Raw genomic sequence first — 23624 nt, forward strand, 5'->3', positions numbered from 1 at the left:
ACGACCCCAAGATTAAGAGTCACATGCTCTTCCAACTGAGTCAGCCAGGTGCCTCATCATACAAGTTTAAAACTCTGACTTCAGACATCACTAAATCTGGTCCCCTTATTTCGTATCTGAGGAGAGTGAAGTCCCTTGAAGAGCAAGGTGAGGGCAACTATCAGATTGCTTTTCCCTTCACGACCCTGCACTGAGAAGCCATCTAGCACCCTTTACTTGAACAAGGCAAGGGCATGAATAAAATCTTTTTTTTCGTTCATTGAACAAAATTAAATAAGCCCCATGCTATCCCCTTTCCTATATTTTCTCTTTAATAAAAAGAAAAGGAAGCCTGGTATTTGCATGTTTGACATGCGCATTTCAAAGTGAAATGAGAAGCAGGACTGCACTGCACAGTGGTTGAGAATGTAGACAGTAACACCATTTCATCATGTCCTCGTGAGGGTTATACCAGGCCGTGGGGACAGAGTTCTTAGCACAGTGCTTGACCTGTAATAAGCCCTCGATTAATACTTGCACATATAAAAAGTATGCATATAAAATGACTCAGTAAACTATAAAGGCCTATTAGTATTATGTGATCCAATTGCTGAATTCCAAGACTAATTTTATAGTAAGTAGGATATTAACTCTGTTTTTTTAAACCTATAAATTATGGGTATGCCAATTGCTAATTAGAAACTTAATGGTTCATTAGATGAAATATATAAAAGTGAAAATGCATTAAGAGTAAATAAAGGATTTCAGTCTATGGAGACTCTTAATGTGCATTCATACATACCAGCAGCAGGGAGAAAAAACTTCTACAGTTTTTAGTCCTTCATACCATTCTACAGGATGCCAGATTAACTCTAAAAATTCAGTTTCATGGTGGCTTCTGGGGGAAGAGATCTTTCACTGCTTGTCTAAACCCAGCTTCAGTCTTGATACCAAGTGACACTTGGGAACACCAATTCTACAGGTTGATAAACTGCAGAGTTTCTACATGATGATAATTCACCTGATGAACAGTATCATCTAGGAGAGACAGCCAATGATCCTCAGCCCCCTTTCCCTTTGTTTCCAACAGAAATGTCCAGAAGGAAGACCGCACTCCCATGGCTGAAGAATACAACGAATATAAGCACATAAAGGCAAAACTAAGGCTCTTGGAGGTGCTCATCAGCAAGAGAGACACTGATTCCAAGTCCATGTGAGGGGGGCAGCCCCAGCCCGAACAGAGGGGGCTGCTGAAGGTGCAGGCTGAACTTACCACCTGTCTCCCCTAGTAAAGAGCAGCTCTGCACAAAGTGGAAGGCAGCATTGGAGGTGGACCTGCAAAGCATGTAGCCCTTCTGCCTCCAGGCCTTTGGGATCCGCTCCAGTTTCCATCGCCGGCCTCAGAAACTGCCTGGATGGAAGAGGGCAACCTGCTTTGATTTAAGAATTTTGTAAGGGGAAGTCAAGATCCCGCAGGCACACGTAGACCCTAGGGGAAGCTTCACTAACGCTGGCGGTGATGAATCACTACGTGGAGACACACTCATCTACAGAGAATATACACTGTTCTTCCCTGGATGACTGAGAAACCTGTCTAACTGGGATACAACCCAGCTCAGGACTTCCCTCTGGAGAGCGAACTTGCTATGCAGGTCCAAGTTCTCTTGGCACCCAGTAAAATGGGAACGTGTGCCGGAGCCCTGTTTGCTGCCTTGGCCATTCTCATGACCTTTCCCCGCTCGCGTGAATTGTCCCCCTTCAGTTCTCAGGTAGACGGAAGCCGCGTCAGCCCAGCACGGTGGCGCGATCACCTGTTTGTTGGTGTGTTGCTTCAAGACTTCCTCGGCTGACGAAGAATTTTGATTCTTGACCAGGACTGGATCATCTGCAGAGGACAGAGGGAATATAGCTATATTCGTGCTGATTTTTAAATCAGACAACAGGGTGAAGAGCCTGGAAAATTCCTTCCTGAACATGGATTGCACTTGATCAGTCTCAGATTTTCGCATCCAACACTAAGCAAGACCAGTATGCTATGGCGTCCTGTATGGGGCTTGGTTTCACTTTGGCTCTAGCCAAACATAAAGGATCTTGCTTAATTCTTAGCTTAAGTGTTGAGGATCATGAGAGAGAGAGAGAGAGAGAGAGAGAGAGCCTGTGTTCTAAGCCTTCTGAGTACTTACCAGAGTTTAAAAAAAATTTTTTTAAAGTAAACCTGCACTAAATCCCCTAACTGAGGGGTAACTGTAGCCCTCAGAACTCAGTCCAAGGTGGAATCTAAATCACACTGTTTTCAAGATCATGTATAAAGAGAAAAATATTGGTGTGGGGTCACTTAGGATTATAATTTTTTCAGAGACTGTGTTGCAAAGCTGTCTATATTAGACCTTTTGGGAAGACCAGGGAATTTAAAACACCAAATCATTCATCTCTTTACTGTGCTGATGTCCCCTTGTGATTTGCTGTTACTTTTTCACCTTCTGTGTCTACATCGAGGAAAGTGAACTCTGTTTCTGCCTGTCCGTCCAAGGCCTCTGTTGGCACTTTGTGGGGTGGAGCTTTGTGGGTTTGCGCTTTGTGGGATGCAGCTCAAGTGTCTGCACACCGGCCACCGACTGCCAAGAGAAAACATCTCAGCAGGCTCTGCCTTTTGAAGATCATGTCGCAGGATGAGCAGGAGAGCAAGGCTGCCCTCCCATAGGTTTTGAGAGTTGCCTTCTTAAAGGGTACCATTTGGTTTGGTTTGATAAGAAGAGGAAAGAGAACATTAAACTCTACTGACCAGTTGCCAGTTTTGAAATGGGTTCTTGAGAAACTGGCCAGATTGGATTTCTAGCAGTGTTTTCCATTGCTGAAGTGAGGTAGAAGCTGTCAGTTGAAAATTGTTCTAAGTCAGGGGAAAAGAATACCTTTAAGTTTGCTCTTAAAAATAATCATATAGAAGCATGAGCTGTGTGTTGGAAGTCCCCTGTGTTAATCCACACATTTGAAGACGGTACGTAATCCTACAGATTTAAATGTACATGAGTATATAGTTTGGTATTCTTTGCTCTACTGTTTACATTGCAGATCACTATAATTTCGAGGAGTTATATTATAAATAAAATGAAGCACTTTAGGACGTTTTCTATTTTTGAAATCTGAACATGAATCATTCACATGACCAAAAATTGTATTTTTTAAAAGAAATACATGTCTAGTCTGTCCCTTTTGAGTATTCTCTTAAATAAGCTATAATATAAATCAAATCATTACCAGTTAACCTTTAAAGCACATCTGTTTAAGAGTATTGTTTTGAAAATACTAATATGCTACAGAATTTTAAAAGAAAAAATGCTATATAAATGAGGAGCTACTAAATGTTTGAAATCTGTTGTTTCTGCCAAAGGTAAATTAAGTAAAAGATTTATCCAGGACTCTCCATTCCAATTTGTATGATTGAATAAAAGAAAACACCAGGTTACAGTCAAATAAACTGCATATGGAATGTCGTGTTCTCCTTTGTAATTTCTCATCTATATTAACTTCACAGAATGGTGCCCAGATTAAGGGCGGAAAAGCCCTGTTTACACTCAATCCTATTTGAAGCCATGGCGGTAGGTTCCGGCTCTGCCAGAAATGCTGAGGCAAATTTGTTTCCACAGCAACCATTTCTGCAGCCCAGGGTCTTGGGGCCCTAGAGGCAGCATCTTAATTGGCTTCACACAGAATACTCTGGACTGGGGTTTTTCCTTTGCTCTCTTGGGAATGTGTGTGTGTTTATTAGCACACGCCAACAAAGTAAATGTCAGGGGTTATTTAATAACAATGATAAGTAAAGGTAAAGCATGAATAAACTTGATTGCATGACTGTAAGAATTAGAAATAGCAGAGGCTTGTAATTTTCACAAGCATTTGCTTTTTGTGTGTTCAGTCTGGAGTAAACATTGAAATAGATGTTTACGTTCAGTCGGTATGGTATCATTACTGCATTTCATTTCTGAATCATTCAGTTTGAATTTCGCTTTTCAGACATGTATGTGCAAGGTTTAGGAGAAGGGCCTGCTTAGAAGTTTTTCAGACAGCTGATCTGTCTTGTACCTGTAGAAGCAAGCTCACACCACCTCAGTGATCTCCCTGAATTCAGGGGAAATTTCAATGGAAGACCAAACCAAATTTCAAACTGGAGAACTGATTTTATTTAATTGCTAGCTATAATGCATCGAGAGCTAAAAATTAGATTTCTTCCCTCTAGTTGCCAGTTTGAAGTCAAAAGCTAATTATTCATTGCCTAGGCGGGGATCAGCCATGTCTCTATTTGTAATGTTAGTGTAATTTTTGCTACGTCTCCTTCTGATGCAATGCTTGCGTGGTGGCAGAAGAGGCTGTTGCAGGGTGCGCCTGCTCCCAGGTGTGGCATTTCTAGCCCGGGACAAATGTCGCAAGGCTGTGTTGAAATCATAAATATTGCACTGAGCTGTCCTGAGGCGAGCAGTTTTGGAGCCCCTGAGGGCTGAGCATTTGTGAATGTGGTTGAGCTTGGAATTCCTAATAAGGTGACTATTTAGGTTTATAAAAGGGGCCGCCGTGGTACCAATTACGTTGGTTCTTTCTGGAACTTCCTATTTTTCAGCAGACAGAACTGGGCCCAGTATACAGAACTGGTCAGATCTACAAGAAAAATCAGATTTCAGTTTGTTGATTAAGCGTTTAAAAGAGATTCTTAATCTGATAGTGCAGCTGCCACTTTTCTTAACCTTACTACTTTTGATGGTATATTTACAGTCGAATGCCATAAACTGTCAATAGCCTTATGAAACATTGGCTGTAGTCTAAATTCTGTCTTGCATTCAAGAGGGATCTTCCCGACACACTGCTTCCTGGAGGGTTTTTTTCACCCCTCAGTGGGGAGAGGTGGTTTCTGCACCAAGACCAACACCTCCTTTATGTTCTTTTTCTGTATCCACTTGGGTACATCAATAGGGGGAGACAAAACCGTACTCAAGTGTGAAGCTCGTATGTGTGGCGGAACTCACAATGTGCTTTCTTTCCTTTTATTCCCTTCTATTTTTTCTCCACTTGACCCCAAAATGTACTGAAGAGTACATTTTGTCCTAAGACTAGCCAAACGTATTTTCAGATGTTTATTCAGATTATGCATCCTAACACTTCACATGGGCTGCGCGGCAAGCTCCTAACAAGAGTGACGTGTGTGGCAGGCGCGGCGTGGTGGCGCTGGCCAGTTGTGCCCCTGTGGGCATCTGCATTCCTCTCCTGTGATCCTTCATAATAGGAGTGTGGACATCAGCTGAGATCATTACAGATCGACACAAACGTGTGTGTAAAATGAAATATGTACATCTCCAAGTTCCTATGGCTGAGACGTTGCAGTTTTGTCTCCAGAGACTCTCATTCTGCCTGGAATCCACCCTGTTGTGCTCATGCGCATGGCTCGAGAAATCGAGAAATCAGTGTGGCAGATCCGCTTCTCAGTCTGAAAGCACCTATACATACTGTCCTGAAAATCTCCAAGAGTAGATACAGTTTCAGTTAATATGGGCCCAGAACAATGTTTACACGACATGTAAGCAGAACACATTTGAAATTACAGTTGTCCTTTTTTAAAATGTAAACTGAATGAAAAATGTTGTGTACATTTCTGTACATGACTGACTGTATTTTGTATAAACGTAAATAAAATGTTTTTAACTGTGAATGTTGGGAAATTTTTGACAGAGTCAGGACTGAGCTGCCTGTGGGGTCTGACCTCTCCTTTAGGTAAGGAATCACTGCTGTTCCCTGAGCTCCCTAGCAGCCTCATGAGGATTAAGTTTTTGTTATTCTGTCTCCAAAGAGGTCACTGGAGGGTGAAGCAAACTCATTACAGATTAGGCATGCCCATGGTTCTAGGTAGAAAAATGGGCTTGTGCTGTAGGCTCAGCTGCCTTAAAAAAAAAAAAAAAAAAAAAATGCTTGGGACGCCTGGGTGGCTCAGTCGTTAAGTGTCTGCCTTCGGCTCAGGTCATGATCTCAGGGTCCTGGGATCTCAAGCCCCGCATCGGGCTCCCTGCTCTGCAGGAAGCCTGTTTCTCCCTCTCCCACTCCCCCTGCTTGTGTTCCCTCTCTCGCTGTGTCTCTCTCTGTCAAATAAATAAAATCTTGGGGCGCCTGGGTGGCTCAGTCATTAAGCGTCTGCCTTCAGCTCAGGTTCATGGTCCCGGGGCCTGGGATCGAGTCCCACGTCAGGCTCCCTGCTCAACAAGGAGCCTGCTTCTCCCTCTCCCACTCCCCCTGCTTGTATTCCCTCTCTCGCTGTCTCTCTCAATGTCAAATAAATAAATAAAATCTTTTAAGAAAATGCAAAGTAATCCATACTGACAAAGTAGATTGATGGATTCGGGATGGAAGGATTAGAAAAAAGGCACAAGGAGAGTGGATGCATACATTCACTATTTTAATGGGGTGATGGGTTCACGGACGTATACATGTGTGAAAACTAATTAAGCACTTAAAAAAATAAAAATAAGGATTCATAGAAGGGGCTGAAGGGGTGCAGAAATAAAGGCATTAAGCCAAAAAAAAAAAAAAAAAAAACTTGTTTATTGCTTATTTCCAAAGTGTCTAAGGCCATTATAGTAAATACATTAGCCACTTATGACTCTGAAGCTAATAAGGCCAGCAGAGAACTGTGACTCGGAAGAAAAGGCACATTTCAGTTTAAAGGGAGCATGTCTCCCTCTGTGGCTCCTGCCACAGGCCAGGCGCTGGTGCTTGCAGCCTCCAGAGTAAGGTTAGCAGAAGCCCCTGCCCCAGCTCGCAGCTCAGAACACACCCCCGTGATGGCTGGGCGGGCAGGTACTCCTTAAACTGCACATGTTATATAGGCACAAAGTGACAAAAGCGAACATTAAAAATATAAAACCTGAAATTTAAAAAAAAAAGCTTTGAGAAATCCTAGTACTGACACCAGGATTCAAACGAAGATCTGTCTTCTGGGGAACAAAGACCCAGTACTGCTAACGATGATGCAATTTAATGCCATTTTGCCAAAACGGAGGATCGCCCTCAATAATTTAACTTTTGATGCACTGGGTCCAAAGTAGTAAAATGTAGGAAGAAGTGGCAGGCAGATTTAGTGACTCTCCGTTTTCTTAAGTCATATTCTGATGTATCCCTATTGAGGACCAGAAAGCAACACTAGCTGAAAGCATGGCAGGTTCTACAGCCTGTTGGCAAAGCACGGTGGTCTTCCAAAGTTCTCCCCGCCCCCCCCCCCACCCCCAGAGCAAATGTTCTCACTCCTCTCCTGTACAGTTTGCAGTCCTGGGACTACCTGAATGGGAATTTCAGAAGGGGGACCTACATGCGGGGAAGAGAGGCAATCCCTTTCAGTTCTTTCAATGGCCTCATTATTACCTCTTCTAGAAATAGATTCTGAATCGCATAAGACAAAATATATCATAGTTATGCCTAAGCTGGCTCAGCTTATCAAGGCTCTCTCTATATACACAGTAGAATTTCATATTCAGTAAAAGCCAAAAGTCCAAATTCCCAAATGCATTTTCAGAATCCTGGCTGGCAGGCAGACAAATGAGGTTTGGCAGGAACTGGGATTGTTGACAGCTTGGTTCTCACTTTTCCTCTCCATCAACAAGGCTTCTCCCACAGCGTGGCTCCATGTTGTGCGGCATCTGCTCAGGGAACGGGGCCCAGTGCAAACCCCACCAAGAATGGAGTCTCGAGACCCCTTGGACCTCTGGGTCTCAGTTGGGCCCATGAGTCTATAAAGAGTATGTTACTGTGCAATTTGAAACTCATTGTCTTTCAGATGTTTGGATTTTTCTTGACTGTCTCAAAAGCAATTCAAAGATGCTCAGAAATCCTTGTCATGTTTCCAGTTATACAGCTTTGAGTACTTCTTGGTGAGATATTTTGAGACCCTGTGATTTTTCTGTAATAGTTACTTTTAAAGAACTTAAAATTACTCGACCAGATTAGATGGAGGGGAAGGAAGGAAGGGAGAGTACGAAAGACATACCACTCTCTGGTGGAGGGAGCCGAGCTACTCAAACTTGACCGTGCATAGGAGTGTGCAGGGGTCCTGTGGTACAGTAGCCCCAGGGGCAGGGGATGGAAGATGCACTGACATTCAGCATTTCTGACAGGCTTCCGGGGGCTGCCATGCTGCTGATCCAGAGGCCCCACTTTGGAGGGTGCCGACTGCATCCTGGGCATTTGTGGAAATGAGCACCCCCCAAAATCTTAGGTAAACAGAGCCTGGTACATTGGACAATAGCAGCAGAGGCGAAATACTGCTTGATGCTGAAGGCCTAGATGCAGACGGCTTAGCTGTACGATGTGGATACATCACTCACTCTCCCTGTCTCTGTTTATCTGAAAAATGGGAATAACCGTAGTAGTTTACGGGATTTTATGGGCATTTACTCGGATGAACATATAAAGTAAGCACACAATAAATCTTCACTGAAGATTGGTGGCATGTTACTGAGACAAAGATTCTTTCTATGCTGAAGTCCAGCAAGACATTTTGAACCACTGCAAAAATATTTCCCCCACATCACCCTCCTCACCTTCTGATTCCTTGTTTGTACTGAGTCATAAACAGAGTACACCTCCGGCACTTTAAGCACAAATTCATGCTATGGGGTAAGCAAGATTTTATGGGAAACTGACCCATTCTCTTGAAGGGAAAATGAAAGTGTGATATTCTCAAGCAAATTGCATCAAAACCTCTGCGCAGCTTTCCCAGAAAGATCAATGCTTGTTGAATTCCTTCCCTCACGGAGCAGGGCGAACTCCTCCAACTCTACTCCCCAGAACGTTTTGGGAGGTCCAAACCTGCTCAGACACATAAAAGGAATTTACTGTCTGAGACAGGAGTTGAAACCGATGTGGGAATCCCTGAGTCCTGGGAAGGAACAGAATAACCTTTGAACTGATTCTAGGTCACTCAGTGTCCTGAAATTTCTGTCTCAGGGTGTATTTTTAAACAACTAAAACTGAAGCATACCCTAGGGAGAAGGGCTGCTCCGAATGGGGCATGCTCTTAACCAGCACAGTAAATGTCATCAAGCTCGGGGTCCCCCACTCTCTCATCACCCCCCACAGGGGCAGACTGAAGGTGCCACTGCTCAGCAGTCTGGCAGGCTTCGGGTTCAAATGATTTTACTGTCTCATTGAGTGAAGCCCTGCCCCCCATTATCTCAGAAATTCAGAAACTCCAAACAATCTGCCAGTGATTTGAACTTCAGTGTCCTTGAGCCTGCTGCACAAACATCTGAGCTCCTGAGAATGCCCAGGCACGAAAGGTCAGGAAACCTGTTTTTAACAACAAGAAGCCTTTGGCAGTGGTAGGCTTGTCCTGCTGGGACCATGAGCCAGCACCTAGTTGGCACTTACTGTTCACCTTCACCCTCAATGGCTCTGGCCCTTTACGACACCATGGGGAATAGGGTTATTTCTGAATCTGCTCTTGGGCTTCCTTTCCCTCCTAATCCTAGAGAAGAGGTGACCGTGACAGACCAATCTGGTTTAATGTTTGCCATCATCTGAGGGCGTGTGTGTGTGTGTGTGTGTGTGTGTGTGTGTGTGTGTGTGTGATTCTTATTTAAATTTCTCAGTTCAACACCAATGGGAGCTGAATCAGTAATTACCAGAGAGTGTATCCAACTCCTCTGGGATTAGGCCCAGGAAAATCAGCTTTTAAAAGATCTGAAGACCATGTGATTATGCACCCTGCCAAGCATCTAACCACTCTTGGAAGAAAGAAAGAAAAAAAAAAATGCTGACATCTGAACTAATTTTCTCCATGCTACACATAACTCCGGAGGTACACACTCCATTACTTTTGGAAGGACACAAAGCACCAAAGCCTGGATTAGTTCATCTGTGGGAGAGGCTATTATTAATAATACAGGTCCAAAGAGTCTGCCACAATTGGCTAGACACCACCTCCAGCACCTAATCTGTTGCATATGCCGGTTTCTCACTGCACAGGTAAAGAGCATTCCAGAAACTGACTCAGGGTGAGCAAGCAGCCCTACCTGCATTTGAGCCAGGTAGCACCCTAGGTAGCACCCTAAAGCAGAGAGTCATGGTCAGAGACCAACATTTCCCACACTCTTCACAGGGCTCTGCTCTATGAGGTTAACTAATCCTTGTTCACCAAAAGGGTTTTGTTTAGAAAGGCATGGTGATAACTTCTATGTCACTTCTAACTGGAGAACACCCTTGATCTGATCCACAAGAGAATTTTCACCTTTTCTGAAGACAAGAGAACCTGTTCTCTTCCTGTCCTGCCTTACCACAAGCTCCTCCTCTACTTTGTGAGATCCTGATCCCCAAGGTAAGGTTGTAGGCAGAGCCCACCAATGGCTCCTATCAATGCTCCACAAAGGTATCTCTTAAAAATGGAGATATTCACAAACCAGAAGATTCCTAACTCAAGCAACCTTGTGTACTAACAACGCTAAGGTTATCAAAGGCAACGTGGCCATCATGTTCTCAGATATTTTAGAGACTTAACAACTGGCTTCAAATCTGCTTTGTTCCATTTTTAAGAGGTAAAGAAAAATGGAGACAGCCAATGCTTACATTTCAAGAGAAAATGATAAAATTATGCAGGTTAGCTTTGATTTTACTTTACTTTTTCTCCCATGCTTGACTCTAACATAAAATATTCTGTTCATCTATTTTGGTATTATGTCATATGCCCTCTCTATATTCCACCTTTACCTCTATCATCTGGTTAGTTGTGATTTGACTATTTTTTCTTTTATTTACTTATTTCCAGTTTTATTGAGATATGATTGACATATAACATTTTATAAGTTTAAGGTGTACAACATGTTGATTTGATATACTTGTAAAATAATTACCACCATAGCTTAACTAATGCCTCCATCATGTCACATAATTATCTCTTTTTTTGTAGTTTGAACATTTAAGAGCTATGCTTTTAGCAACTTTCAGGTATACAATACAGTATTATTAACTATAATCACCATGCTGTTCTTTATAACTGGAAGTTTATACCCTTTGACCAACATCTCCCCATTTCCTCTACCCACCAGTCCTTGGTAACCGCCATTCTACTCCGTTTCTATGGGTCTGACTTTTTTTATTATTATTAATTTATTTATTTATATTTAGAGAATGTGCATGAATGGGGAGGGGCAGGAGGAGACAGAAGCCCCAGCAAGCTCCACACCCAACATGGAGCCCATTGCAGGGCTCAGTCCCACAACCCTGAGATCATGACCCGAGCAGAAATCAAGAGTCAGATGCTCAACCAACTAAGCCACACAGGTGCCCCATGTTTGGCCTTTTTAGATTAAACATATAAGTGTACCATGTAGCATTTGTCTTTATCTGATTTCACTTAGCATAATACTGTCAAGTCCTTCCATGTTGTTGAAGTGGCTGGATTTCCTTCTTTTCCATGGCTGAATAATCCATTGCTCTATATACCACATCTTCTTTATCCATTTCTCAATTGACAGACACTTAGGTTGTTTCCATATCTTGGCTATTATAAATAATGCTGGAATGAGCATGGGAGTGCAGATATCTCTTCCTGTTTTTATTTCCTTTGGATATATACCCTGAAGTGGGATTACTGATTTGTGTCATAGGTGTATTTTTAATTCTTTGAGGAACCACCATATTGTTTTCCCTAATGGCTATATCAATTTACATTCCCACCAACCGTGCACAATTTTTCCCTTTGCTCCACATTCTCACCAACACTTATCTCTTGTCTTTTTGATGATAGCCGTTCCAACAGGTGTGGATGTTATCTCCCTGTGTGGGTGTTTTTTTTTTTTTTTGCATTTCCCTGATATTTAGTGATGTCAGGCATGTTTTTATGTATCTGTTGGCCTTTTGCATGTCTTATTTTAAAGTGTCTATTCAGTTCCTCTGCCCATTTTTTAATCAGATTGGTATTTTTGTTACTGAGTTGTATGAGTTCTTTCTGTATTTTGGATATTAATCCCTTTTCACACATATGATTTGCAAATATTTTCTCCCACTCTGTAGGTTGCTTTTCTGTTTCGTTGATGGTTTCCTTTGCTGTGCAGAAGCTTTTTAGTTTGATATAATCACTTACTAATTTTTGCTTTTGTTGTTAGACTTTTGGTGTCATATCTAAAAAATAATTGCCAAGGCCAATGTCAAGGAGGCTTTTTCCTGTTTTCTTCTAGAAGCCTTACAGTTTCAAGTCTTATGTTTAAGTCTTTATATAGAGTTAAGTTTTATGAGTAGTGTAAGATAGGGGTCCAATTTCATTTTTCTGCATGTGGTCATCCAGTTTTCCCAACTTCATTCATTAAAGAGACTGTCCTTCCCCTCACTGAGTATTCTTGCCTCCCTGTCAAACAGTAGTAGTCTGTGTATGCAAAGGTTTACTTCTGGGCTCTTGATTACGTTCCATTGGTCTATATGTGTGTAGATACTGTAACACAGTATCATACTGTGTTAATTACTATATCTTTTTAGTATAGTTTAAGACAGGAAGTCTGTCCTATGTTGAAAAGGACAGGTGAGATTGGACACCCTTGACCTGTTCCTGATCTTAGAAGAAAAGCTTTCAATCTTAAACCTTTCAACATTGAGTGTAATGCTAGCTGTGGGCTTATCATATACACCTTTATTATGCTGAGATATGTTCCTTCTATTCCCAATTTGTTGACGGTTCTTAACATGAATGATGTTGTATTTTGTCATATTCTTTTCCTATATCTATTGAGATGATATTATTTTTATCTTTCACTTACTAATTTGATGTATCACATTTATTTGTGTTCATACATTAAACCATCCTTGCATTCCAGGGATAGATCCTGCTTGATTGTGGTGTATAATCATTTTAATATGCTATTAAATTTGGTTTGCTAATATTTTCTTGAGAATTTTTGCATCTATATTCACCATAGATATTGGTCTTTAGTTTCCTTTCCTTGTAATGTCCTTATGGCTTTGGTTATAGGGTACTGCTAGCCTCAAAAAGTGAGTTTGGGAGTGTTCCTTCCTCTTCCATTTTTTGGAATTTGAGAAGTATTGGCATTAATTTTTCTTTAAATGTTTGGTAGAATTCACCAGTGAAACCATCTGATCTTGGGCTTTTCTTATTGGGAGGTTTTTGACTACTGATTCAATCTCCTTCCTTGTTACTGGTCTGTTCAGATTTTCTATTTCTTCATGATTCATTCTTGGTAGGTTGTATGTTTCTAAGACTTTATGAATTTCTTCTAGGTTATCCAATTTGTTGTATAATTGTTCATAATAGTCTCTTATGATCCTTTGTACTTTTGTGGTTTCAGTTGTAATGACTCCTCTGTCATTTACATAGTTAATTGAGTCTTCTCTTTTTTTCTTAGTCCAGCAAGAGGTTTGTCAATTTTATCTTTCAAAACACCAGCTCTTAATGTCATTGATCTTTTCTATAGTTTTCCTGGTCTCTATTGCTTTTATTTCTATTCTGATCTTTGTTATTTCCTTCCTTCTGCTAACTTCAGGCTTATTCTTTTTCTAGTTTCTTGAGGTGTAAAATTAGGTTGTTTGAGATCCTTCCTCTTTTTTTAAAGATTTTTTATTTTATTTATTTTATTTTTTTAAAAAGATTTTATTTATTTGAAAAAGAGCACAAGTGGAGGGGAGAGGCAGAGGGAGAAGAAGGCTCCCTGCTCAATCCCTGGACCCTGGGATCATCACCTGAGCTGAAGGCAGACACTTAACCGACTGAGCCACCCAGGTGCCCCAAGATTTTATTTATTTTAGAGAGAATGAGAGAGAGAGGGAGAGCATACGGGAGGTGGAGGAAGAAGCACATGGAGAGGGAGAGAATCTCAAGCAGGCTGCACATGCCCAGCATGGAGCCCACTGCAGGGCTCAATCTCAGGAATCTGAGATCATGACCTGAGCCAAAATCAAGAGTCAAATGCTTAACTGACAGGGCCATCCAGACTCTCCTTCCTTTTTCTTAATGTAGATATTTATTGCTGTAAACTTCTCTTAAAACCACATTTGCTGCATTCCATAGGTTTTGGTATGTTGTGTTCCTATTGTTTGATTCAAGGTTTTTTAAAATTTCCTTCCTGATTTCTTCTTTAACCCATTGTTTGTTTAAGAGTATGTTGTTTAATTTCCACATATTTTTAAATTTTCCAGCTTTCTACCTGTTAATTATTTCTAGTTTCAAACCATTGTGGTTGGAAAAGATACTTGATATGATTTCAGTCTTTTTAAACTTACTAAGACTTCTTTTGTGATCTATCATATGATCTATCTTGCAGAATGGTCTGTATGCATTTGAGAAGAATGTGTATATTGTTGTTGGAAGGAATGTTCTGTATATATTGGCCCATTTAGTCTAAAGTGTAGTTCAAGTCCAATTTTCCTTGATTTTCTGTCTGAAAGATCTATCGGTTGTTAAAAGTGGAATATTGGGGGCACCTGGGTGGCTCAGTCATTAAGCGTCTGCCTTCAGCTCAGGTCATGATCCCAGGGTCCTGGGATCGAGCCCCACATCGGGATCCCTGTTCATTGGGAAGTCTGCTTCTCCCTCTCCCGCTCCCCCTGCTTGTGTTCCCTCTCTCACTGTGTCTCTGTCAAATAAATAAATTTTTAAAAAATCTAAAAAAAAAGGTGGAATATTAAAGTCCCCTACCATAATTATACTGTTTTCTATTTCTCCCTTTAGATCTATTAGTATCTTCTCAATATACTTAAGTGCTCTGATGTTAGGTGCATATATAATTATGATTGTTAGATTTCCTTGGTTAATTGACTTTTCATTGTACAATGACTTTCTTTGATTCTTGTTAATATTTTTGGCTTAAAATCTATTTTGTCTGTTATAAGTATAGCTACCCCTGCTCTTTTGGTTTTCATTTGTGTTAACATCTTTATCCATCCCTTCACTCTGAGCCTATGCATGTCCTTAAAGCTGAAGTGAGTCTTTTGTAAGCAGCATGTAGTTGGGTCTTGTTTTTGTTTGCTTGTGTGCTTGTTTTCTCATCCATCTAGCCACTGTATGTCTTTTGAGAATTCAGTCCATTTATATTTAGAGTAATTATTGACAGATAAGAACTTACTAATGCCATCTTATTGTTTTCTGGCTGTTTTGAAGTTCTTCCTTTCTTCTCTCTTGCTACCTTCTTTTGTAAATTGATGACTTTTTCATAGTGGTATGCTTTGGTTCCCTTTATCTTTTGTGAATCTACTGTAGGTTTTTACTCTATGGTTACTGTGAGAAATTTTAGAATTTATGTTAGAATAAATAAATAAATCTGGCCTAATCTTTTCATTTGCAAATGGGGACCCCAAGGCCCAGACATTTAAAATAACTTGACTATTTCCATTCAAAATTAAACGTGGCAGGCTTTTTTGTCCCTCAAACTTAGCACTTATGTGAGCTATTGAATATTTGTTTAACTTATTAATGGAAAGCTACTGTTCCCTTTACCACCTTTAAGCCATTTATTAAGTCTGGTAAAACAATACAATGTCATTTTTTTTTTAATTTATTGAAAGTACTTTTTGCTGCGTTTCACACACTTTTGATGCATGTTAGTGGGCTAAATAGCACCATTTGTTAGATTAACAAGTCTCATATTTTTTAAAAGATTTTATTTTGACTTATTTTTTAAGATTTTATTTATTTTGACTTATTTATTATGACTTTATAGTTGGAAATTTGAACCTCTTGATCCCTTTCATCAATTTCACCCATCACCCAGCCCCGTCCCCTCTGGCAAGCACCAGTTTTTTCTCTGTATTTATGATTCTATTTGTTTTTGTTCATTTGTTTTTTTAGATTTCATATATAACTGAAATCATATAGTGTTTATCTTTTTCACTTAGCATAAGACCCCCTAGTTCCATCCATGTTGTTGCAAATGGCAAGATCTCATCCTTTTATATCTGATTAATATTCCATACACATACACACAAACACACCCCACATCTTCATCCATATATCAATGGACACTTAGGTTGCTTCTCTAACTTAACTATTGTAGATAATGCTGCAGTAAATATGGGGGGGGCGCATATATCTTTTTGAATTGGCGTTTTGTGTCATCTTTAATTTCAATGTTTTATAGTTTTCAGTGTACAAGTCTTTCATCTCTTATTCCTAGGAATTTTATTTTTTCTGGTGCAACTGTAAATGGGATTGTTACCTTAATTTCTCTTTCTGCTACTTGGTTATTAAGTATATAGAAACAGCAACATATTCCAGTATATTACTTTGGTATCATGCAAGTTTACTGAATTCATTTATTCTAATAGTTTTTTGATATTTAGGCTTTTCTACATATAGTATCATGTCATCTGCATATACTGATAGTTTTACTTCTTCCTTACCAATTTGGATGCTGTTTATTTCTTCTTGTTGTCTGATTGCTGTGGCTAGGACTTCTAGTACTATACTGAATAAAAGTGGTAAAAGTGGATATCCATCCTTCTCTTGACCCTGATCTTAGAGGAAAAACTTACTGTTTCACCCTTGAGTATGTTAACTGTGGGCTTGTCATATATGGCTTTATTATGTGCCCTTCAAACACATTTTGTAGACAGTTTTTATCATAAACAGATGTTGAATTTTGTCAAATGCTTTTTCTGCATCTATTGAGATACGGTTTTTATCCTTCATTTTGCTAATGTGATGTATCATGTTGATTGATTTGCAGATATCGAACCATCCTTGCATTCCTGGAATAAATCCCATTTGTTTATGGTGAACAATCCTTTTTAATATATTGTTGAATATGGTTTCATAAAATTTTGATTTTTTTTTTTTTTTTTTTTTTTTTTTTGCATCTATATTCACCAAGTAGGTTGTTTTTGGTTTTGTTTTGTAGTGTCTTTGTTTGGTTTTGGTATCAGGGTAATGTGCTGGCCTCTTAGGATAAATCTGGAAGCTTTCCTTCCTCTTTTATTTTTTGGACTAGTTTGTGAAGAATAGGTATTAACTCTTCTCCAAACATTTAGTAGAATTCACCTGTGAAGCAATCTAGTCCTGGACTTTGTTGTTTTTTTATTACTAATTCAATTTCATTACTAGTAGTTGATCTGTTCAGATTTTCTATTTCTTCCTGATTTAGTTTTGGAAAATTGTGCGTTTCTAGGAATTCATCTGTTTCTTCTTGGTTGTCCAATTTTCAGTATATACTTTTTCATAGTAGTCTTTTATAATCCTTTGTATTTCTGCGGTGTCAGTTATAATTTCTCTTTCATTTCTGATTTTATTCAAGTCCTCTTTTTCTTGATGGGTCTGGCTAAACATTTCTCAATTTTATCTTTCTCAAGAACTAGCTCTTGGTTTCACTGATCTTCTTTTCCTTTTCTTTGGGGGGGTTCCTATTTCATTTATTTCTCCTTTCATCTTTATTATTTCCTTCTTCCAACTTTGGGCTTTGTTATTTTTCTAGTTTCTTTAAAGTTGGATTGTTTGAGATTTTCCTTGTTTCTTGAGATTTGAGATAGGCCTGTACAACTGTGAACTTACCTCTTAGAACTGTTTTCACTGTATCCAAAGATTTTGGACTGTTGTGTTTTCATTTTCATTTGTTTCCATGTATTTTTTTCTAACTTCCTCTTTCTGTCTTGACTCTTTGGTTGTTTAGTAGATTGTTGTTCAGCTTCCACATGTATGGGTTTTTTCTAGTTTTTTTTTTCTTTGTAACTGATTTCTAGTTTAATATGGTTGTGGTCAGAAAAAGATGGTTGATATGATTTCAGTATTCTTAAATTTATTGAGACTTGTTTTGTAGCCTAACATGTGATCTATCCTGGAGAATGTTCCATGTGCACTTGAAAAGAATGTGTATTCCGCTGCTTTGGGATGGAAAGTTCTGTATTTCTATTAACTCCAACTAGTCTAATATGTCATCCAAAGCCACTACTTCTTTATTGATTTTCTGTCTGGATGATCTATCTATTGATGTAAATCGGGTGTTAAAGTCTCTTACTACTATTGCATTACTGACAAGTTCTCCTTTTGTGTCTGTTAATATTTGCTTTATGTGTTCAGGGCCTCCAATTTTGAGTGCATAGATATTCATAACTGTAATATAGTCTCTTGTTGGATTGATCCCTTTATCATTATGTAATGCCCTTCTTTGTCTCCTGTCTTTGTTTTAAAGCCTCTCTTGTCTAATATAAATATTGCTTATCCCAGCTTTTCTTCACCTCCATTTGCCTGGAATATCTTTTGCCATCCCTTTATTTTTAGTCTGTATGTGTCATTAAGTACAAAGCAAGTCTTTTGTAGGCAGCATATAGATGGGTCTTTTTTTTTTAATCTATTCAGTTACCCTATGTCTTCTGATCAGAGCATTTAGGCCATTTAATTATTGGTAGGTACATACTTATTCCCATTTTGTTCATTGTTTTCTCATTATTTTTGTAGTTTTTCTCTGTTCCTTCTTCTCTTCTCTTGTAATTGATGACTTTCTTTAGTATTACGCTTGGATTCCTTTCTGTTTTTTGGTGTATCTATTAGAGTTTGCTGGTATGTCATTACCATGAGGTTCATATATAACATCCTAAGTATATAGCAGTCTATGTTAAGTTGATGGTCACTTAAGTTTAAACAAATTCTCAGAGAACTAGATTTCTACTCACATCCACATTTTATTTATGTCATATTTTACATCTTTTTGTTTTGTGAGTCCCTAATCTTTTTATTTATTTTTTTTTAAAGATTTCACTTATCCATTTGAGAGAGAGAGAATGAGAGAGAGAGAGAGAGAGCACATGAGAGGGGGGAGGGTCAGAGGGAGAAGCAGACTCCCTGCTGAGCAGGGAGCCCAATGCGGGACTCAATCCCAGGACTCCAGGATCACAACCCGAGCCGAAGGCAGTCGCCCAACAAACTGAGCCACCCAGGCGCCCCCCCCCTAATTTTTTTAAATATCGATTTTACTACTTTTGTCTTTTCACCTTCACACTAGTTTTATAAGTGATTGATATACTACCTTTACTATACGTTTGCTTTTACTCATAATTTTTTGTCTTTTCAAAGTTTTCTTTTAATTATGACCTTTTCTTTTTCACTTAAAGAATCCCTTAACATTTCTAGTAAGACTGGTTTAGTGGTGATAAACTCCTTTATCTGATGTATGCCTGAGAAACTCCTTATCCCTCCTTCAATTCTGAATGATCATCTTGCCAGGTAGAATATTCTTGGTTGTATTTTCCTTTCAGCACTTGGAATATATCATGCCACTTCCTTCTAGCTTGCAGTTTCCACTGAAAATCAGCTGATAGCCTTATGGGGTTTCCCTTGTACATAACTAGTTGTTTCTCTCTTGCTGCACTTTAGAGTGTGTCTTTAATCTTTGTCATTTTAATTATTGTGTGTCTTGGTGTGGATCTCCTTGGGTTCATTTTGTTTGGGGTTCTCTGTGTTTCCTGGATCTAGATGTCTATTTCCTTCCCAAGATGAGAGAAGTTTTCAGCTATTACTCAAGTTTTCTGCCTCTCTCCCCCCTCTCTTTCTTCTCTCTCTGGGACTTCTATAATGTGCATGTTAGTACACTTCACACTTTTCATAGAGATCCCTTAACCTATCCACTTTTGTTTTCTTTTTGATGTTCAGCTTGCATGCTTTCCATTATCTTGTCTTTCAGATTGCTGATCCATTGTTGGCATCCTTCAATCTACTGATGATTCCCTCTAGTGTATTTTTCACTTCAGTTATTGTATTCTTCAACTGTGATTGGCTCATTTCTTTGTTGAAAGCCTACTCATCCATTTTTCTCTGAAGTCCGATGACCATCGTTATGACCATTACTTTGAACACTGTATCAGGTAGGTTGCTTATCTTCATTTTATTTTTTTCTGAGGGTTTATCTTGTCCTTTCATTTGGAGGATATTCCTGTCTCCTCATTTTGTTTGACTTTCTGTATTTCTATGAATTAGGCAGAATAGCAGCTTCTCCAAGACTTGAAGGAATGGCCTTGTGTATGGTCGTTCATCCCATGCCTATTGACTTTGGTTAGCTGGCTAGAGCTGTAACAAGTTCAGGCCAGGGGCCCTAAGGCACTCAGCACTGGGGCAGTCGTGGTGGGATGGCTAGAACTGAAGTGGGCACGGGGGGACTGGGGGAGGAGGCTCTGAGGGCACTCTGCACTGGGCGCAACCAGAGCCAAAGTGGGTGAAGGCTTGTGCAAAGGGCTCTCAGGGTAATCCACACTGGGAGTACTTAGATGTGTGATGACTGGAACTGTGGTGTGCCAGGCTAGAAGGTCTTGGGGCACTCCTTCCCCAGGGTTCTGGCAAGACAACTTGAGCCAAAGCAGGTGCAGGCCTGGAGTGTTCTGGGATGCTTTGCACCTTGGTGAGACAGCTGTTGCTATGGTGGGTGGTATTCAGGGGTGTCCCAGCATATGCTGTACTGTACAGTCAGCCTCAGTTGTTTTTCAGGAGGAACCGCTCTACAGATCAGTATAGACTTGGTATGTCCATGGAGGCGGCGAGTTGAGGATCTTCCTGTGCTACCATTTTAGATCCTCCTTCCATGCACTCTTCTACTTCTACTGCTGCCACTCTCACTGCTCTCAGAATGGAAAGGACTAATTCCTCCAAATGTGCCCCCATCTGGTTTTCTTCTTAAACCGACTTATGTCCTATCACTGCCTTCTACCCCCACTCCAAAGTTCTGAACATTTTGACAAGTCTTGCTTGGCTACCAACTCAAGTTCCATTGCTTAGCCTGGTTCCTCAACCCCAAAGCTACCTTCTCCCTGACCCCACCCCCATCTTATTTACCATTATTCTATTTCCTCTGATGCTCTCTTCAAATTGTTCCTGGCCCTTCCCCTCCATGTGAAATGTCACAACCTTCAGAAATCCCATCCATCCATCAGGCTACCTGCTCCCCCTACCTTGGGTCCTGCCCCTGCTCTCGTCTCCATTTCCCTACTGTTTGGTCTTACTTTCTTATTACTGCAACTAAATTTGACCTTATATTACTTGAGTAGATAATTCTTCTACTGAAAGCAAGCTACCCATTCTGCAAATACAATAAGAAATAGTTTTAAGTTAAAACACCAAATTTATTGCATTATATTGAACTATATGCACACACATAGAAAATAAACATTTCATATAACTATATCTTTTTTAATCTTGTATTATAAAGACTGAAAAAACTACCAATTTAGCAATTGAAATAAGTTTTAAAAACAAAAAAAAAAGCAAAAATCTACATCCTTCATTGAGATCTGATGCTGTATCACGGTTCATAAATACTTCATTTTATATAAATAAGTCTTTCCTCTAGTGACTAACCAGGAATTTAAAATTAGGCTGACATGGATTCTTTGATCATGTAGAATTTTCTTATCCCATGATGAAGAAGGTTGAGCATGTCGTTATTTTTGATACATATATTTGCTCTAAACACAATCCCCCCTGAAATCCCACTGTAAACAAACATTTCAAATGCAATAAACAAAAGTCCCATAGTAAAGAATGTCCTTAAGTGTTAGCAATTAGGGAAAAGGAAAAAAAAAATAGAAACTTTGCAATTTAAATAGAAATTAAAAAAATAGACTGCATGCATCCACTAGAAGAGGAAGGGAGCATTAAATCAGGTAACAATGGGATGAAGTGAGTAAGAGAGAAAGGGAAGGAGAGGAAGGAAAGAGAAAGAGGCAGAGGGCATAAATTGATAGGGAAAGAGGACAAGAAATTTATTATTTCTACTTTCCTTGGAGAAGACACTCTTAAAAAAATTAATGCAACTTGCTCCAAAAGCGAGATAACCGAAGGACTGGGGGTCTATCACCTCACCTTATTGTCGAAGGGACTTGGCTGAACAACAAAACAAAATTCGGCTCAGCTGCAATGCTAAGCTGCTCTGCACATCTTTAAGTAGGTCCAGGAATAGGCAGAGCCAAGGGGAGATTGCTAGTCCCTCGACAACTTCTTTTTAAAGCAAGATGTGTTCATAAAGGCTCCCCTTAATTCTCCAGAGTTCAGCCAAAATAATGGACCCAGATTCAGCTTGCTAGACCTGGGACTTTCTAAAGTAGTCCTTGCCTCCTCAGTCCTCAGAGTAGGGCTGCAACAAGCCAGGAGCATGTCCAAGTCCGCAGAGGGAGGAGCCGTCCCGCACGTGCACGTAAGCAAGGACGCATCAGTCAAAATCATTCTTGCAGAGGAATGAGGAGGACAGGAAGCACTGTGAGCAAACAGCAAGGTTGAGAGAGACATTTGGGAAATGAGAGGTTAAAAACCCACTGCCATTTTCTCCAGCAGAGTGCAACATATTCACAAGTGCCAGGAACACTACTAGGTAATTTGGTTTAAAAACAAAAATGCCAATTTTTCACCCCCGTCCCCAACCCCTAATTTTTCAAAAAGGTTGCCTACTGCTCACAAGCCCAGAAACACATCAACCAGGTTCAGGATTCAAAAGTCCCAACCCACTTAGACAATAAAAAAATAGAACTCCCTTCCCCATGGTTTTCTGTATGGGCCTCCATGTGGACACTGAGGAAGGGAGGGAAATCTGGGGCACGCTGGGGCGCCTCAAGCTAAACTAAACCCTTCATAGTTGTCAAGGGCCTGGGTCAGCCGAGTGCTCAGGATCTCTTTGCTGCTGTATTTGGGGAGATCGAGAAGGTTGTAACAAGTGTGGGCCACAGGCAGGTACTCCTCCCCGCTGGTCGTGGACTGGATGACGATCTGCAGGCTCGCCATGCCGTAGATGGGAATGCGGTCGCTGCCCGTCAGGAACACTGAGGAGAAAGGGAAAGGACATTATGAGCCAAGCAGCTGAGGAGCAGCACTCCGCAGCCCTCCATGGAAAGGAGAGGGAGGCGTGACACCCTGTGGCTCGCCTGAGAAGTACACTTTTATGTGCCATTATGTATTGCATGAATATTCATCTACGCTTGTTCTTATAAAGCAAAAGAGACTGCATTTCAAATCCTGGGGTGTTTTTTGTTGTTGTTGTTTTATATGGATAAAAATTCTGTTTTTTACTAGTTCTTTTCAGACCCTGATTATACATGGACACAAATCACCCATCCAAATGAAAGATGCCCTCAAATAAAAAATGGCCTCAATCAAATGTATGTCCTCATAAATGTTATGAGCTGTCACAAAATCAGAGAGGAAAAGAACAGCTGACCTCAGGGGGAAGCCAGGAAGAGAACCATCATCTGTGGGACCTCAAGGTCTCCTCTGGCCAAGGGTCTAGTGTGTATACCCCTCCTGAGCTAGTGAGTATCCATTTGGGATCTGTTTGTTCCTTTCCCTAATTTTCTTAAACCAAAAGAGCTGACAATGATGTTATGTTAGACATTTCACTCTTGTAACACACTGTGACTTGGCAAAAGAAAAAAAAAGACAGAGACCAACACAGCTGTCTTTCCATGTTTTCTAGCAATACATAACCTCAGAGTTAAATTGCTGGAAATTACTACAAACAAATCATTGGTTAAGGAGCACTTTCAAAAAACCTATTACCTGAGGCTGTGGTATATAAACATTCTTGCCAATATCTGCAGAGTTACTAAAAATTTCCACAAGTCTAATGATCTCTGAACAGAAAAATGTCTTTCAAGGAAATCTCCATGACTACGCTCCTCTTGGTTGGTACAGCCCTACGAGTTCCCTTGACAAA

General features: G+C 40.1%; 2 protein-coding genes across 7 annotated transcripts in view; one reads left to right on the top strand and one right to left on the bottom strand.

The window, feature by feature from the left end:
• LOC114220139 (protein FAM13A) overlaps window positions 1-5642 on the top strand; it is a 103587-nt gene extending 97945 nt beyond the window's left edge. Inside the window, exon 18 of the mRNA XM_088021109.1 lies at window positions 1070-5642. Within this exon, the coding sequence (XP_087877235.1) occupies window positions 1070-1196 (127 nt within the window). The 3' untranslated portion in view covers window positions 1197-5642. The remainder of the gene's footprint in view (window positions 1-1069) is intronic.
• A 15398-nt stretch (window positions 5643-21040) lies between these two features.
• The window catches only part of HERC3 (HECT and RLD domain containing E3 ubiquitin protein ligase 3), a 128022-nt gene continuing 125438 nt past the window's right edge, over window positions 21041-23624 (bottom strand). For all 6 annotated transcript variants that reach the window (XM_028117808.2, XM_028117805.2, XM_028117810.2 and 3 more), the window contains one exon: window positions 21041-22734. In XM_028117808.2, the coding sequence (XP_027973609.1) occupies window positions 22526-22734 (209 nt within the window). In that variant the 3' untranslated portion in view covers window positions 21041-22525. The remainder of the gene's footprint in view (window positions 22735-23624) is intronic.

This window comes from Eumetopias jubatus, unplaced genomic scaffold (assembly GCF_037043125.1).
Source record: "Eumetopias jubatus isolate StellerSeaLion01/CBP00866 unplaced genomic scaffold, mEumJub1_p1.0 scaffold_2, whole genome shotgun sequence".
In the NCBI taxonomy this organism is placed as follows: domain Eukaryota; kingdom Metazoa; phylum Chordata; class Mammalia; order Carnivora; family Otariidae; genus Eumetopias; species Eumetopias jubatus.